The 17,513-nt window shown below is 40.6% G+C and overlaps 1 protein-coding gene across 1 annotated transcript; it reads right to left on the bottom strand.

The window, feature by feature from the left end:
- Positions 1-2,659: 2,659 nt before the first annotated feature.
- Positions 2,660-16,369, bottom strand: LOC116640512. Its single transcript, XM_032417559.1, has 3 exons — positions 16,156-16,369; positions 14,340-14,420; positions 2,660-3,179 (listed from the first exon to the last, which is right to left on the bottom strand). The coding sequence occupies exons 1-3, from the start codon at positions 16,352-16,354 to the stop codon at positions 3,154-3,156; spliced, it is 306 nt and encodes a 101-aa protein (XP_032273450.1). The 5' UTR covers positions 16,355-16,369; the 3' UTR covers positions 2,660-3,153.
- Positions 16,370-17,513: the final 1,144 nt, after the last annotated feature.

Genomic DNA, 17,513 nt, shown 5'->3' with positions numbered 1-17,513 from the left:
GCCTGTGACAAATTAATGTAGGACACTGAACTACTGACCAGTGTTCTTCCATAACAATTAGCATGCTGCAGACAGGAAATGTAAATGGTCTGCAGATTAGAAAAGCACTTGACTAAGATAGCATTTCAGTAAGACATGCAAAATAAAAAAGTAATTTCTTGATGCAAAGGAGTGGATTAAATAATAAACCTACAAGACACACTGTGTGAAAACAGCATAAGAACAATCTCATCTCAAACTAAGAGAACAAAGCAGAATCATGAAATGGGGCCTCATTTTGATTTGAGATTTCATAAGACACAAAGGCAGCTGGTTTCCAGCTACCTCAGGAAAAGCTTAAATATCCTCAAACACAGTATTTCACACTGTAATCCCACAGTTCTATTCATAAATGAGTCTTTTTGGCCTTAATCTCCTTTCCCCAGGGAGAATATCATGATTCCGATATTTATGAAAAAAGAAAAGGTCTCGATTTTCCACTCATTTTACACTATTGGTTATTATCAATAATTCATCCTGAAGTTTAAATTATTACTAGGCTCATGCACTAACCCCTAACATGGCACTACAATATGCTACCAAGCACTAATGCTTACAAAACTATACACATCTCAAAATGGAAGACATTGGTGATTTTGTTGTTCTTAAACAACTTGTAACATTTGTCCACAAGTATTAAAATATACATATATATATATTTCTATTGCACATATCCCGTTTTTGTTTAACTTTTTAAAAGAAAAACTGCCAGCTGACATGATGAGCAGAGAAGGAAGTAGGCACAGCTACTGATCAAGGTGTAGTCCTGCCTAAAATTACAGCTTTTCCCATCAAGAAGGGGACAAAATAGCCCAGGGGGAAAAATGTAGGCATATTAAGCAAACACTGGGCTAGTACACTGGCATAGACCCATTTTGTTAGATACTATCTGGTGACAACCACTAAAGATGCAAAGAACAACTTGAACGAGAGCATTCAACAGTGGTTCCTTTAGCTATGAAATAAATACAAAGCAACTGGAGAAGATGAGTCTGATACATACTCAAACAAATGGGCCAGAGATGGTTTCACTTGGTGCTGATGGTATAAAGTCCCTATCCCCTGCCAAATGGTCCTACCCAAAACACTGCAAAAAGGACATGGGGAAGATGGGTAACAGACAACTAAAGATATAAATTCTCAACATACCAATGGAACTCAGTTCTGTCTTTAACAATTCCAAAATAATTAAAGAAAATATCAGGAAGTTGGCTGAGAAGTTACTTAGAGAAACATTTAAGTTACCTTTATCCAAAGTTACTTCTATGTTTCACCACTCAGTATTTGCCCTCAAAGGAAATTATATTTTATCTATATTACGTAATTATTTTACTAAAAAGCTTTCTTATGTCAATTCAAAGAGGTTGACCAATTTAACTAATCATTAAGAGTGCTCAACAATTCCCATTTTTGGCCATTTCTATCACTGCTAAATTTTGGTAAATCTGCCCTAAGTTTTTAGCATCACAGCATGTATGACCCTAGGCAAATTCCCTAAATCACAGATATGATCTAGGACAATTTGTTCTTAATTGCATCTAAGAAGTTTCAAATTCTTTCTCACAAAGACTCATAGCTTCCTTCTTCTTATATAAAGACCTGACAATTCATACAGTGGTCCTCTGTAGATTTGGAAGCAAGAATAGCTTTACATTATAGTCTGTTCATCACATGGTATAAGTTTTAAGGAGAAGAAGAAAGATCCATATTTTTGTTGAACTATTTTTCTTGTTTGAGTTTTTTTCCAGACCCCGAATTTCTTCTAAATCAACCACAAATTTGGGAACATTGCTACTGAAGTCCATTCTCTGATCACAGTTTGGTTACAACCAGGGAAAGTTACCTGAGCCCCAGCCTTTACAGCCTAACATTACACCTCACCTAAAAAAATAAACCAAACATCTGAATACCCATCTTGGATCAAAGGAACAAAGTTATTTATGTTTTTAGAAAACTGGAGCTACAGAACGTAAGATGCCATAAAGTTAGATGGAGCTGCATAAGGCATTTTTGCTTCCTTTTCGCAGGAGAAAGGAATTATCTGCAAACTCTTTTGTTTTCCCCATTCCTTCATGCCCAAAGTTGAAGGCAGGTCATACTAGAGGATCTGCCATATCTTCTGAACAGAAAAACCACTTAAGCCACTTGTTCCTGCCTTAGCAGCAGGGAAAACCAAGTCTCAAGTGCTATGTTAAGAGTCCACAAAAAAGAATGAAGTAATTTGCAATATAGGAGCCTCTCATCTGAGGGAGGTGAAAAGGGTTCCACCAGTGGACTTGAAGCTATTTTGTTTCCTTTTCCAACCTTTCAGTAAACTCAAGCATGCATTCATAGGGTTAGCAAATGTACAATGTGATCTTTCCTTAGAAAAATGAAAAATCATTTAAAAATACGAAATGTCCAAAGACTTCTGAGACAGAAGCCAACAAAAACTTCCTGCTCTAGGAGAAAAATCCCTCTTCACATCCAAACTGTAGATTTACACATGTAAAGATGTGTATTTTACAGAGACTTTGTTAACCTTGCATCCTCTTGTCTTCATGCTTCTTTATCACATCAAAGGTTTTATTGCAAAATTGGATCTTTGTTCTTTTCCAGCAAATGTACTTCAAAGGATGAGTCAGGATTTAGATATTTAATATCTGTAGTTTTTAAGCATATCTTTCATTTCATATTAGAACACATATTTGGAATTTATTCCTTGCAGATTCAACTGTGCTTATGACAGTGGCTGAAACTGGAAGACATTTAAAAAAAAAAAAAAACCTGATGTCATCCATACTTGCTATTTATTTAGTCTTCTTGTTTGGAACAAAAGGTAAAGAATTCACAAACACCAACATCTAAGCACCTGTTTCAAATTAAACATCAGCCTCAGCTTCCAAAATAACTTCTTTATAATTAAGCAAAAAGCAGAACATGCATGTCAGTTGCTTCTTTCTTCCTGGAGAAGTTGGCAAGACAACTGCATCCTAGGAGCTTCTCAATGTTGAATCTGAGAAGTGGAACAAAAAGAAAAGCAGCCTTTTCCGATCCAAATCATGGAGGTAAAATGTGTAGAGAAGAGATATCCACATTTCAGGAATAGGGAAAGTGGCTGGATAAAAGGACTACCTACTCCAGGAGACAACACAGAATACCTGGAAATAAAAAATAAATTAAAAACAGGGAGGTTAAGGCAGGTACTTCTGCATGAGCTCATGTTTAAAAATGATATTTAAAAACACATAGAAAGAAAATACATTTTAGATTACACACTGTCTAAAAGAAAATGTCCAACGATAACACCAAATTCAGTATTGTCATCAGAAAAGCAGCAAGTCAAAAAAATATATAAGCATAATACAAAAAAGTTAGATTTATGTAAAAACTAAAAAAAAAAACTAAAAAAAAAAAAAAAGAGATAGACATGTCCAAGGGTTCCTGGTTCCTCAGTCGGTTAGGGCATCTGACTCTTGATTACAGCTCCAGTCATGATCTCAGGATCGTGAGATACAGCCCTGTGTCAGGCTCAGCACTGAGTCTGCTTGAGATTCTCTCTCTCCCTCTCCCCCTCACCTGCTCGCAGGTGCTCTCTCTCTCTCAAATATATAAATCTTTAAAAAAAAAAATACTACAAAGCTGTAGGTAATCAAAACAGTATGGTACTGGCACAAAACCAGACACATAGATCAAGAGAATAGAATAGAAAATCCAGAAATAAACCCACAATTATATAGTCAATTAATCTTCAAAAAAGCAGGAAAGGGGTGCCTGGGTGGCTCAGATGGTTAAGCATCTGCCTTCGGCTCAGGTCATGATCCCAGGGTCCTGGGATCGAGTCCCGCATCGGGCTCCCTGCTCCTTGGGAGCCTGCTTCTCCCTCTGCTTCTCTCTCTCTCTCTCTCTGTCTCTCATGAATAAATAAATAAAATCTTTAAAAAAAAAAAAAAAAAAGCAGGAAAGAATGTCCAATAGGGAAAAGATGGTCTCTTCAATAAATGGTGTTGGGAAAACTGGACAGCTATGTGCAAAAGAAGAACTGGACCACTTTCTTACAGTATTAACAAAAATAAACTCAAAATGTATTAAAGACCTAAATATGAGAACTGAAACCATAAAAATCCTAGAAGAGATCACAGACAGTAGTGTCTCTGACATCAGCCACAGTAACATTTTTCTAGATAGGTCTCCTACAGCAAGGGAAATAAAAGCAAAAATAAATTATTGGGACTACATCCATATAAAAAGCTTCTGTACAGTGAAGGAAACAATCAACAAAACTAAAAGGCAACCTACTGAATGGGAGAATATATTTACAAATGACATACCCAATAAAGGGTTAGTATCCAAAATATATAAAGAACTGATACAATTCAACACCAAAAAACCCCCAAAATCCAATTAAAAAATGGGCAGAAGACATGAACAGACATTTCGCCAAAGACGACAGATGGCCAAAAGACACATGAAAAGATGCTCAACATCACTCATCATCAGAGAAATGCAAATCAAAACTACAATGAGGTATCACCTCAAACCTGTCAGAATGGCTAAAATAAAAAACAAGTGTTGGCGAGGATGTGGAGAAAAAGGAACCCTCTTGCATTATTGGTGGGAATGCGAACGGGTGCAGCCACTGTGCAAAACAGTATGAAGGTTCCTCAAAAGTTAAAAATGAGGGGCACCTGAGTGGCTCAGTCGTTAAGCATCTGCCTTCGGCTCAGGTCATGATCCCGGGGTCCTGGGATTGAGCCCTGCGTGGAGCTCCCTGCTCGGCGGGAAGCCTGCTTCTCCCTCTCCCACTCCCCCTGCTTGTGTTCCCTCTCTCGCTGTATCTCTCTCTGTCAAATAAATAAATAAAATCTTAAAAAAAAAAAAAAGTTAAAAATGAAACTACCCTACAATCCAGTAATTGCACTACTGGATTATCTACAAAAAAAAAAAATACAAACACACTAATTCAAAGGGACACATGCACCCCTATGTTTATAACAACATTACATACAATAGCCAAATTAGGAAGCAGCTTAAGTGTTCACTGATAGGTGAATGGATAAAGAAGATGTGGTATATATACATACACAATGGAGTATTATTCGGCTATAAGCTGAATGAAAGTCGAAAGGCCAAAAAGCTGAACAAGCCAAAAAGAATGAAATCTTGCCATCTGCAACAACATGGATGGAGCAAAAGAGTACAATGCTAAGTGAAATAAATCAGAGAAAGAGAAATACCTTATTATTTCACTCACATGTGGAATTTAAACAAAACAAATGAGCAAAGGAAAAAGAAAGAAACCAAGAAACAAGATTCTTTTTTTTTAAGATTTTATTTATTTATTCGACAGACAGACAGCGAGAGAGGGAACACAAGCAGGGGGAGTAGGAGAGGGAGAAGCAGGCTTCCCGTGGAGCAGGGAGCCCGATGCGAGGCTCCATCCCAGGACCCCGAGATCATGACCTGAGCCAAAGGCAGACGCTTAACGACTGAGCCACCCAGGGGCACCAAGAAACAGATTATTAACTATAGAGAACAAACTGATGCTTACCAGAGGGGAGGTGGGTGGCAGGATGGGTGAAATAGGTGATGGGGATTAAGGAGGACATCTGCTGTGATGAGCACTGGGTGAGGTATGGAATTGCTGAATCACTGTATTGTGCATCTGAAACTAATATAACACTGCATGTTAACTATACTGGAATTAAAGGCAAATGTAAATTAATTCAGAATCAAATCAGGAGGAAGAGAATTATAGAATTTGCATTTGTTGCAAAAGCAGCAAAAGTAAGAGTAAAAAAATAGAGAATATCACAGAAGGGCCTTTAGAACACCATGGGCAACAGAGCTGTTTCATTATATAAGCTTACTCAGGCCAATTCAAAGCTTACACCAGCCATTAGACTGTTCTGTAGTTCAATTATTATTATTATTTTTTAGGATTTTACTTATTTATTTGAGAGAGAGACAGAGAGAGCAAGAGAGGATAAGCAGGGGGGAGCAGCAGAGGGAAAGGGAGAAGCAGGCTCCTTGCTGAGACTAGAGCCTAGGACCCTGGGATCATGACCTGAGCTGAAGGCAGACGCTTAACTGACTGAGCCACCCGAGCACCACCTGCAGTTCAATTCTAATGGCAAGATAACTGGTAGTAATGTTGAGGGGGAAAGAAGATACAAGCTAGTTCCTTCCAGGAGGAACTATGCTAAAAGAATTCTATGTAAACCAAATAAGCATCAAAGATGAGCACCTTTTCCTAACAGGGAACCTATCTAGACTGTCTTATAAACAAATTCCTTCAGCAATACTTACTAATAAAAATACATACATTCATCATATATAAACTCCACCTCCCCCCCATCTATATCTTTATATCAGGCAATAATGCTAGAATATCATAAGCCTGTTCTCTCTTCAAAAGACCCAATTTCGGGCTCCTGGATGACTCAGTTGGTTAAGCATCTGCCTTTGGCTCAGCTCATGATCTCAGGGTCCTGGGATCAAGTCCCGCATCAGGCTCCCTGCTCAGCAAGGAGCCTGCTTCTCCCTCTCCCTCTTCCACTTCCCCTGCTCATCCCCCCCCCAAAATAAATAAATAAAATCTTTAAAAAACAAACAAAAAACCCATAATACCCAATTTCACATTCACTCAGTCACCATTCATTTTATTCACTCTAAACACAAATATGGATCACAAACTATAGGACCTACTAAAAAGTGAATGAGTAGTAGTAGCTTAGTATGAAAGCCATAGTTCTGACCATGACCTACAATTCCCCCTAAGGTCTACACCACCTTCCACCATATCTCTTCTGACCCCAACTCTATTTCTTTCTTTTTTTTTCTTTTAAGATTTTATTTATTTATTTGACATAGAGAGACACAGCGAGAGAGGAAACACAAGCAGGGGGAGTGGGAGAGGGAGAAGCAGGCTTCCCACGGAGCAGGGAGCCTGACGCAGAGCTCCATCCCAGGACCCTGGGACCATGACCTGAGCCAAAGGCAGACGCTTAATGACTGAGCCACCCAGGTGCCCCCCAACTCTATCTCCTCCTCCATCATGTGCTCCAACCACACTGGACTCCTTGCTCTTCCTGGAATGTCAGGCATACTCCACCCTTATAGCCTTTGTACTGGCTATTCCCTTTGTGAGAGGACCCTTCCCCAGGTATCCACATAGCTAGTCCTCTCACCTCTTTACTTAAATGTCATTTTCTCAATGAGGCCTACTTTGAGCCAGTTTAAGATTATACTATCCCTCCATCCCATCCACAGACACACTTCTACCATTCCCCTTTACCCTATCTACTTTTCCTTTTATCCATAGCCTGTAACACTATCTAAGTTACTTCATAAGGTATTTATTATGTTTCTTCATTTACCGTCCTGTCTAAAATGTAAGCTCCAGGGGTGCCTGGGTGGCTCAGTCGTTAAGCGTCTGCCTTCGGCTCAGGTCATGTCGAGCCCTGCATTGGGCTCCCTGCTCAGCGGGGAGTCTGCTTCTCCTTCTCCAGCTCCCCCTGCTTGTGTTCCCTCTTTCTCTGACAAATAAATAAATAAAATCTTAAAAAAAAAATGAAAATAAATAAAATAAAATAATAAGCTCCAGGGGTGCCTGTCTGGCATGGTCAGTGGAGCATGCAACTCTTAATCTCAGGGTTGTAAGTTTGAGCCCCACACTGGGTGTAGAGATTACTTAAAAATAAAATATTTAATACATAACATAACATAACATAACATGTAAGCTCCATCAGGAAGGAAACTGTTTTGTTTACCAATGAATCCCAAACATCCAGACTAGCATGTGACCCAGGTAACCACTTGATAAAAATTTGCTGAATGAATGAAGAGCAGGGCTGTTAAATACATTTAGCCAACATGAGTTAAAATGTAAATAGGTTCTAGAGTTAAGTGAGGAAACCAAAACTATACACACTGATCTACAAAATCTTCAAATACATCCCTATAAAGTTGATGACTTACTAGGCACTTCTAGGTCTTTGAGGTCACTTGTTTAGTGCTATTGATTATACAAATAAAGTAACTTTGTATTTGACTTTCTGGGAGGACAGAAGGGGAAATCAGAATTTTTAATGTAGTACTTGGGCTAGCCAGACCTGCCTCAAATGACTCTGGGTGCAGTCAGCTTCTAAGATGGGCCCCAGTTATCGTTGCCTCCCGGTATTCACACCCTCCTACAGTCTCCTCTAACAATGAATGAGGGTATGATAAAGAATTTGGCCTTTGTCCTGGGAGAGAAACTCTAAATCCTTGGAATTTACAGTAAATGAGCCAGAAGAAATTACACAACAGAGTCCTAAATAATTAATGGGTCAAAGAAAAAATGACAAGGGAAATTAGGAAATACCTTGAGATAAATGAAAACAACAACAAACCAAAAATTATGGGATGCAGTAAAGCAGTGCTAAGAGGGAAATTTATAGATCTAAATGCTTACATTAAAAAAGAAAGATCTCATGGGGCGCCTGGGTGGCTCAGTCGTTAAGCGTCTGCCTTCGGCTCAGGTCATGATCCCAGGGTCCTGGGATCGAGCCCTGCATTGGGCTCCCTGCTTCGTGGGAAGCCTGCTTCTCCCTCTCCAACTCCCCCTGCTTGTGTTCCCTCTCTCGCTGTGTCTCTCTCTGTCAAATAAATAAATAAAATCTTAAAAAAAAAAAACTCAAATCAGCAACCTAACTTTACACCTTAAGGAACTAGAGAAAGAATAAACTAAACCCAAAGCTAGCAAGAACGAAGGAAAAAATAAATATCAGAGCAGAGATAAATAAAAGAGGGAATAGAAAAACAGAGAAAACCAACGAAACCAAAATTCGGTTCTGACAGGGTTGTGAGAATCCCTGAATTTGCAGCCAATTGATCAGAAGTGCAGGTTGCCTGGGAATCCTCCTAAGTGTGGCTGCCTTTTAAAGTGAGGGCAATCTTGGGGTACCTGGCTGGCTCAGTACATACAGCATGCGACTCTTAATCTCAGGGTCATGAGTTCAAGCATTATGCTGGGCATGGAGCCTACTTAAAAAAACCCAAAAAACCACCACCACCACCACCACAAAACCCACAAAGATTAAAGTGAGGGCAGTCTTGTTGGGAACAGGGCCTCTGACTTGTAGGGTCTGCATTAACTCTGGATGGTTAGTGTCAGAACTATATTGCAGTACACTAGTTGGTCTCAAAAGAGTGACCAAGTGAATGAGGAGAAAGTGATGATGAGTGACTTCTGAGACAATAGATGGAGCTGTGACTTCTGCACTGTTCTCTTGGACTGCTTATTCTGGGAGAAGCCAGATGTTGTACATGAAGACATTCAAGCAGCCTTGGAAGAGGCCGACACTGGAAGGAACAAAGGCTTTCCACCACCAGCATGAATTTATCAGCCACGTGAAGGAGGCACCATGGAATTAGGTAACTGCCACCCCAGCCAATCTTGACTGCAACCTTAGAAGAGAATCCAAGCCAGAAAGCCCCAGTGTTAAACTGCTCTGTAACTCCTGACCCACATAAACTGTAAGAGATAATACATGTTTACTGTTGTTTTAATCCACTAAATTTTGGATAATCTGTTATGCATCACTGAATAAGTAATACACTTTGCTTCCTTGAAGGACAGAAAGAATGATATATCATGGGAGTTAATTACTCCTTTCTTAAAAAATAAAAATTCGGGGGCACCTGGGTGGCTCAGTCGTTAAGTGTCTGCCTTCAACTCGGGTCATGATCCCAGGGTCCTGGAACTGAGACCAGCATCAGGCTCCCTGCTCAGCGGGAAGCCTGCTTCTCCCTCTCCCTCTCCCACTCCCCCTGCTTGTGTTCCCTCTCTCGCTGTCTCTCTCTCTCTCTCTCTGTCAAATAAATAAATAAATAAAAACTTTAGAAAATAAAATAAAAATAATAAAAATTCGGTTTGCTCCCGGGTTTCAGCATCAAAAAAAAAAAATCTCCTTTCTTACTTTGCTATGTAAATTCAGAACACATTTTACAAAACACAATGGCTATCCTTATCATTCCAGTTAAGTTTTTAAGTGTCTTATTAAAATAGTGCTGGGTCAGGGCACCTGGGTGACTCAGTCAGTTAAGTGGCTGCCTTTGGCTCGGGTCGTGATCCCAGGGTCCTGGGGATCGAGTCCCACGTGGGGCTCCCTGCTTAGTGGGGAGCCTGCTTCTTCCTCTCCCTCTGCCCCTCCCCACCGCTCATGCTCTCTCTCAAATAAATAAACAAAATCTTGAAAGAAAAAAAAAAATAGTGCTGGGTCTGATGGACAGTTTCTGCCCCCAGATATGGATAGGCTCTACTAATGTAAAATCACTGCCTGAGCAAAAATTTAACTTCTCAGTCATTCAACATTACTGAGTGCTTCCTTTCTTTGAAAATTTTAAATTATTTACTTGAATAGGTAACAAAAGCACTAACAGGAAAAGGTACAATAGGATATCCAATGTTTTTTCCATATCCATTTATTTATCTATTTTTATTTAAATTAAATTAGCCAACATATAGTACATCATTAACAGATGTACATATGTACATCGTAACATTTCAGATGTAGAGTTCAGTGATTCATCAGTTGCTTATAACATCCAATGCTCATCACATCACCTGCCCTCCTTAATGCCCATCACCCAATTCCATATCCTTTTAGATATCCTATGGCTACATAACATCTGTGTAAGTAGATTTATTTTCTCCCCACAAATGAAAGTATACTATATACCATGTTCTGCACCTTGCTTTTCCCTTTAATGTATATTAGTGATCATTCCATATCAGAATTAAAGCTACCTTTTTTTTTTTTTAAAGATTTTATTTATTTGAGAGAGAGCATGTGAGAAAGTATGAGTGGGGGAGGGGCAGAGCGAGAGGGAGAAGCAGACTCCCCACTGAGCAGGGAGCCCAACGTGAGGCTCAATCCCAGGACCCCGGGATCATGACCTGAGCCGAAGGCAGATCTTTTTTTTTTTTTTTTTTTTTCCGAAGGCAGATCTTAACCGACTGAGCCACCCAGGTGCCCCAAAGCTACCCTTTAAGTACAGAAGCACCTACATTTATTTACATCAATTCCCTGCAGATAGATATTTAGATGTTACTAATATTGGGCTATACCAATGTCAAGTTTCTATTACTATCTACCTGGATTTATTTATTTTTTTAAAAAGATTTATTTATTTGAGAGAGAGTGTGTGTGTGTGCACACAGCACGCACAAACGGGGGAGAGGGAGAATCCCAATCAGCACAGTGCCCAAAGTGGGGTTCAATCTCAGGACCTGAGATCAGGACCTGAGCCAAAACTGAAACCAAGAGTTGGACACTTAACCAACTGCACCACCCAGGCGCCCTCTATCTACCTGGATTTAATTAAGGTTCTAAATTCAAGCAATAAAGCCTCTGTTCTAAAAGCATATGATAAACACTCTATCACCTAAATTTGTCCCAGCCGTTTTTATTTCTTTTCTTTTTCTTTTATTCCTTTCCTTTTTTTTTTTTTTAAAGTTTTTTTTTTTTTTTTTTGGAAAAAGAGGATGGGGGGGGGGGGGGGGTCAGAGGGAGAAACAGACTGCGGGACTCGATCCAGGAACTCCAGGATCATGACCTGAGCCGAAGGCAGCTGCTTAACCGACTGAGCCACCCAGGCGCCCTATTCCTTTCCTTTTGTACATTGTAATACAGATCTTCCTTATGATCTGATAAACCCAACCTAAGCTGAAAATATCCTAAGTCAAAAATGCATTTAATACACCTAACTTACCAAACCTCATAGCTTAGCCTAGCCTACCTTAAATGTGTTTCGAACAGTTATATTAGCCTACAGTTGAGCAAAATCATCTAACCCAAAGCCTATTTTATAATAAATTATTGAATATCTCATATCTCATATAATTTATTGAATACTGTACTGAAAATGAAAAACAGTTGTATGTGTTTACCCTTGTGGATCACGTGGCTGATTTACAGCTGTGGTTTGCTGCCAGTGTCCAGCACCATAAAAGCATCACACCACATATTACTATCCAGGGAAAAGATCAAAATTTAAAAACTGGGGGCGCCTGGGTGGCTCAGTCGTTAAGCGTCTGCCTTTGGCCCAGGTCATGCAGGGTCCTGGTTTCGAGCCCCACACTGGGCTCCGTGCTCCGCGGGAAGCCTGCTTCTCCCTCTCCCACTCCCCCTGCTTGTGTTCCCTCTCTTGCTGTGTCTCTCTCTGTCAAATAAATAAATAAAATCGTAAAAAAAAAAAAAAAAATTAAAAACCAAAGTATGGTTTCTACTGAATGTGTACTGCTGTCACACCATCAAAAAGGCAAAAAATCGTTCAGGCGAACAATCATTAAGTCAGGGACTGTCTGTATAGCTGGAATTTTTTTACTTACCTTTTTTTAAAATTTGTTTTTATTGTGGTAAAATACACATAATATAAAATTTATCATCTTCACCCTTTTTAAGTGTTCGGTTCAGTGGTATTAAGTACATTCATATTGTTGTGCAAGCATCACCACCTTCCACCTCCAGAACTTTTTTCATTTACAAAACTGAAACTCTGCCCCCATTAAATAATAACTCCCAATTTTCCCTTCCTGAAGCCCCTGGCAACCACCATCCTACTTTCTGTCTCTATGATTTTCACTATTCTTTTTTTTTTTTTTTTTTTTAAAGATTTTATTTATTTGACAGGGAGAGACACAGCAACAGAGGGAACACAAGCAGGGGGAGTGGGAGAGGGAGAAGCAGGCTTCCTGCGGAGCAGGGAGCCTGATGTGGGGCTTGATCCCAGGACCCTGGGATCATGACCTGAGCCGAAGGCAGACGCTTAACGACTGAGCCACCCAGGCGCCCCTTCACTATTCTTAAGTACCTTTATAAGTGGTATACAATATTTTAATCCTTAAAGCAGCTGTAATTGAATGATTTCCATGTAATACAATCAATGTATATGACTAAGTAGATGTTATGAGTTGAACTGTGTCCTCCCCAAATTCATAAATTGGAAGTCTACTCCCTAGTACCTCAAAATGTGACCTTATTTGAAAATAGTCAATACAGTCATTGCAGATATAATTAGTTAAAATGAGGTCATACTGGAGTAGGGTGGGCCCCTAATCTAACATGACTGGTGTCCCCATAGAACTTAGGACACAGACACAGGGAGAATGCCATGTGAAGACTGGAGTCATGCTGCCACGAGCCAAGGAACTACCAAAAGTTAGAAGAAAGGCCTGAAACACATCCTTCCCTAGTACCTTCAAGGTTGATTTTGGATGTTTGATCTCCAAAGCTGTGAGACAATATATTTCTGTTGTTCTAAGTCACCTAGTTTGTTACAGCAGCCCTAGGAAACCCTGTTTTACAGATAAAGTTGTCAATTATTAAAGCACATATCACTTTTTGCTCTTTGAGCAATAGAACATACTTACATCTGTGGTAAATTCAGAAGATAGCAACACTATGGCTAGACTCATACCTAGAAATATTAATGGTGTAGTGAAAAGCTTTAGAAATTAAAGATTAGGGCGCCTGGGTGGCTCAGTTGGTTAAGTGACTGCCTTCGGCTCAGGTCATGATCCTGGAGTCCCAGGATCGAGTCCCGCCATCGGGCTCCCTGCTCAGCAGGGAGTCTGCTTTTCCCTCTGATCCTCCTCCCTCTCATGCTCTCTGTCTCTCATTCTCTGTGTCTCTCATTCTCTCTCGCAAATAAATAAAATCTTAAACAAACGAGGGCGGAGGTAAAAAAAAAAAAAAAAAAAAAATGAAAAACAACAAAAGAAATTAAAGATTAAAATATCAGTATTTATCTATAATTAAAACAAGTGAATATATCCTAAAATTTGCCTAGTAGCACTTATATTTTATCATTTGATCTTCAATCTAATTAAAGCTGTATCTTTCTTCTTTATCCAATAAAAATTACTGGTTTGGGCAAATGATCAAGTTTTTCTTTTTTATACTTGATACACTGCTTTTGTTGAAAATACAAGATTTAGCTTAAATATAAGTAATTTCTAGTCAATGGGGCGCCTGGGTGGCTCAGTCGGTTAAGCGTCTGCCTTTGGCTCAGGTCATGACCCCAGGGTCCTGGGATCTAGTCCCACGTTGGGCTCCCTGCTCAGCGGGGAGCCTTCTTCTCCCTCTGCCTTTGCCCCCTACTCATGCTTGCTCTCTCTCTCTAGTGCTTGCTCTCTCTCTCAAACAAATAAAATCTTAAAAATTTCTAGTCATTTTTGATGTTCATTTTCTGTTGAAGCTTATTGTTCTACTTCTATCTAGCTATTTTTCAAGCTGCTTAAACAGTATCTGGAAGCATTAGCGACTATTACTCACTTGCCAAATCCTGAGTTCTGATTTTTGCTTTCTTCTCAAGATGAATATAAAAGCACCTGGAAGCCAAAGAAAATGTTCTTCCTGTGATAAGGAAAAATAAAAACAACATTATAGTAAGGATACAGCCCTCACTTGTGCTATGTGCTTCTTTGTGCAAAACTATTCAAATGAAAAAAAAAAAAAAACTATTCAAATGAACCAAGCTATTTTTAAAAACATCACGATGGGGCGCCTGGATGGCTCTGTCATTTAAGTGTCCAACTCTTGGTTTCCACTCAGGTCATGATCTCATGGGTCTTGGGATCTAGTCCCAGGTAGGGCTCCAACCTCAGTCAGAGGTAGGTGTGTGTGTGTGTGTGTGTCTCTGCTTGCAAGATTCTTTCCCTCTGCCCCTGCCCCCACCCGCAATCTCTCTGACTCTCTCCCTCTCTAAAATAATCTTTAAAAAAATCATTATCAAAAACTATTCAAAAGGAATAGTCAGAAAGAAGTTACTCTCTACCTGCACTGGCACTAATTTTATAAAGGTATCAAAACTCTTGAATAAGTGGTTCTCAAGTTTTTATGGTACTCTCTTCCCACTAAGAACCTGATGATGCTGTGGTCCCTCTTCTCACAAAAGACCTTTGCTTTAATATAGATGACCACACCCCTCTGTTGTAAGGTAGGAATAATATTCTGTTTCTTTCCTCTGCCCTACATATCTTGTTTCTTCTTCTAGATGAAACTGAAAAAAATACTCCTGACAAAAGAGAAAGGTCTTATTTATAAGGAAGCTATTCTTTACGCGGTATTTCCAGCTTTGCTAAATCAAGGACCAGCAAAGAGCACACCAGAAATATTCATTCCTATTATGACATATCAGTGGAACTGCACCCAACTAACATGCCAATTCTAAACAGGCTTCACTAATTCAGAAACCTAGTAACAGGAAACTTTCCAAGAATTTAACTGAAACACCGAATCAGGGGTTATAAAAATCCAATTTATAAAAAGAAACCCCATATACAAGAACCGAATACAAATGACTTGACAGTATTATACTTGACAACCCCACCACATTATACAAATTACGTTCTAATAATATTTCCCCAAACTCTTTCTCATTATCTCTATAAATGATAAATAAAAATTGTACACTGGCTCTTTTAATTCTGGAAAACAACAACGGTGAATTCTACCGGGACCTACAGTCAGTCGAAATTAATGCGCCATTAAGCAATTACCAAGTCATACAAGGACAAAGATGCTTACTCGGACCTTAAAAGTTTGAGGGGTGGGAGGGGGAAATGAATGAATAGGTAGCAAGAGAACGTGAACGATACAAATTAAAATCCCGGGGGGAGAACCTATTAAACCAAATCTCAAGGTCAACGGACCAGGGACACAAATTACTCAGGGCCCCAGTAGGCCTCGATTGATACCGGAGACTCAGGCAAAACAGCGAACACGAAGCCGTGAGGTGAGGAATATAAATAAATCAATAAAATAAAGGTATTCTTTAAAAAATAAACCGCTGGACGACGCAGCGGCTGGCAGATACACACCCGCGTGGGTGCAATCACCGGGGAACAAGCCGAAAGCACAAAGGCAGCAAAAAAAGGCACTGAGAAGGACAGAGGCGGGTAGAAGACGAAGTGTTGGTGCGACACACCCCGCAAGGTTTGTACGGCCGCCCGAGGCTGCTCGGAAGGAAGCCCGCGCCAGGCCGAGGCCCGCGCCCGCCGCAGGCAGGGCTCCGCGCGCTCCCGTCCCCCGGCCGGGCTGGGCCGCGCCACCTCCTGCTAGTTCCCCGTCGCCCGCCTTCTCGGCTTACCTCGCACCGACCAGGAGAAGCACTGGACACTCCGGGGGCCTTCCCGCCCCCGGCCCAACGGCCGGCTCCCACCCGCACGCCTCACTCCGCCATCTTCGCTCCTTCCCAAGTCCGCCAACCCTGCGGCAGCCGTTTCCACAAGCCCCGCCTCCGCTTCTGCCGCGGAGTCCTGACTGGTTAACGACTTGCGCAAGCGCATTGTCTTCCCGCTGTCGGCTGGTTGGAATGTACGTCTGTCAATAGTGCTGACCCCACTCTTTTCGATCATTTTTTTGTGGGATTGGGTCCCAGGGTTGAGGTAACGGGGGAAAAACGTTTTTGTAATTCACTTGTTAGGAATGTAAAATTATTTCCGCGTAGAACTTGTGTCACTTCGTGGAAAGGTAGTCTGGCTAGGCCGCATGACAGTTTTATAAGACACCGTTAGGTTCAACTATACTGCTGATAATTTCATTCTCGGACCGGGAGCTTTTAACCCCGGACATAATACCACACCTAGGCAGACAATTTAATAGCTCCAATTTGTATCTCATTCTCTCTGATTCGTTTCCATTCGTAAGGGGCCCAAACGTCAGACCGCTGTTTCCAGCTCTGGTCAATACAGGAGAGCAAATTCGTTTCTTTCGTTTAAGGATTCTTCTGGAAAATGTCAGACCGTTATAACTGACAATTTTGTTGCTTCCTACACTCAGCTGTAGGGCTCTTGGGATCCTATCTAAAGGGATTGTTTCAGGGGCGCCTGGGTGGCTCAGATGGTTAAGCGTCTGCCTTTGGCTCAGGTCATGATCCCGGGATCCTGGGATCGAGCCCCGCATCAGGCTCCCTGCTCAAGTGGGGAGCCTGCTTCTCCCTCTCCCTCTGCCATTCTCTCCACTTGTGCTCTCTCGCTCTATCTGTCAAATAAATAAATAAAATCTTAAAAAAAAAAAAAAATAAAGGTATTGTTCCAGGAGAGGCAAGTAGGGTAATTAGAAGTTGCTATTACACGGTGCCAATGGTGGCTCCCAGGTATGAGATGTAGGTCCTCAAACACCAGTAAGGCTCTCAAATGGGCTGCTTCCTAGAAATATGGATTCCTAAGGCTGCACCTCCCTGAGATCCAATTCCCAAAGTCCTCAGATGAAGCTAAGGAGTTTTATTTTTACAGAAGCTAATGATAAAGGGCAACTAAGGGAAAACCTTCACTTAAAATGGGGGAGCCTGCCTTGCTCAGTCAGAAGAGCATACATACTACTCTTTATCTCAGGGTCGTGATTCAAGTCCCACTTTGGGCATGGAACCTACTTAAAAAAAAAAAAAATCATACTTAATGGTGAGCCTTCATACTTTCCCTTTAAGATCAGAAACCAAGCAAGGAC

Source organism: Phoca vitulina, unplaced genomic scaffold, assembly GCF_004348235.1.
Source record: "Phoca vitulina isolate PV1807 unplaced genomic scaffold, GSC_HSeal_1.0 scaffold20, whole genome shotgun sequence".
In the NCBI taxonomy this organism is placed as follows: Eukaryota; Metazoa; Chordata; class Mammalia; order Carnivora; family Phocidae; genus Phoca; species Phoca vitulina.
The sequence above is the reverse complement of the archived record's forward strand: the minus strand, read 5'-3'. Positions and strand labels throughout refer to the sequence as shown.

Excerpts from the sequence above, each read along its gene's own strand:
- LOC116640512 (XM_032417559.1), bottom strand. The coding sequence starts at position 16,354 with ATGCGCTTGCGCAAGTCGTTAACCAGTCAGGACTCCGCGGCAGAAGCG. Across the intron at positions 14,421-16,155 it reads CTTCTCCTGGTCGGTGCGAG|GAAGAACATTTTCTTTGGCT; the intron begins GTAAGCCGAGAA and ends TCCTTATCACAG. Across the intron at positions 3,180-14,339 it reads CAGAACTCAGGATTTGGCAA|GTATTCTGTGTTGTCTCCTG; the intron begins GTGAGTAATAGT and ends TTTTATTTCCAG.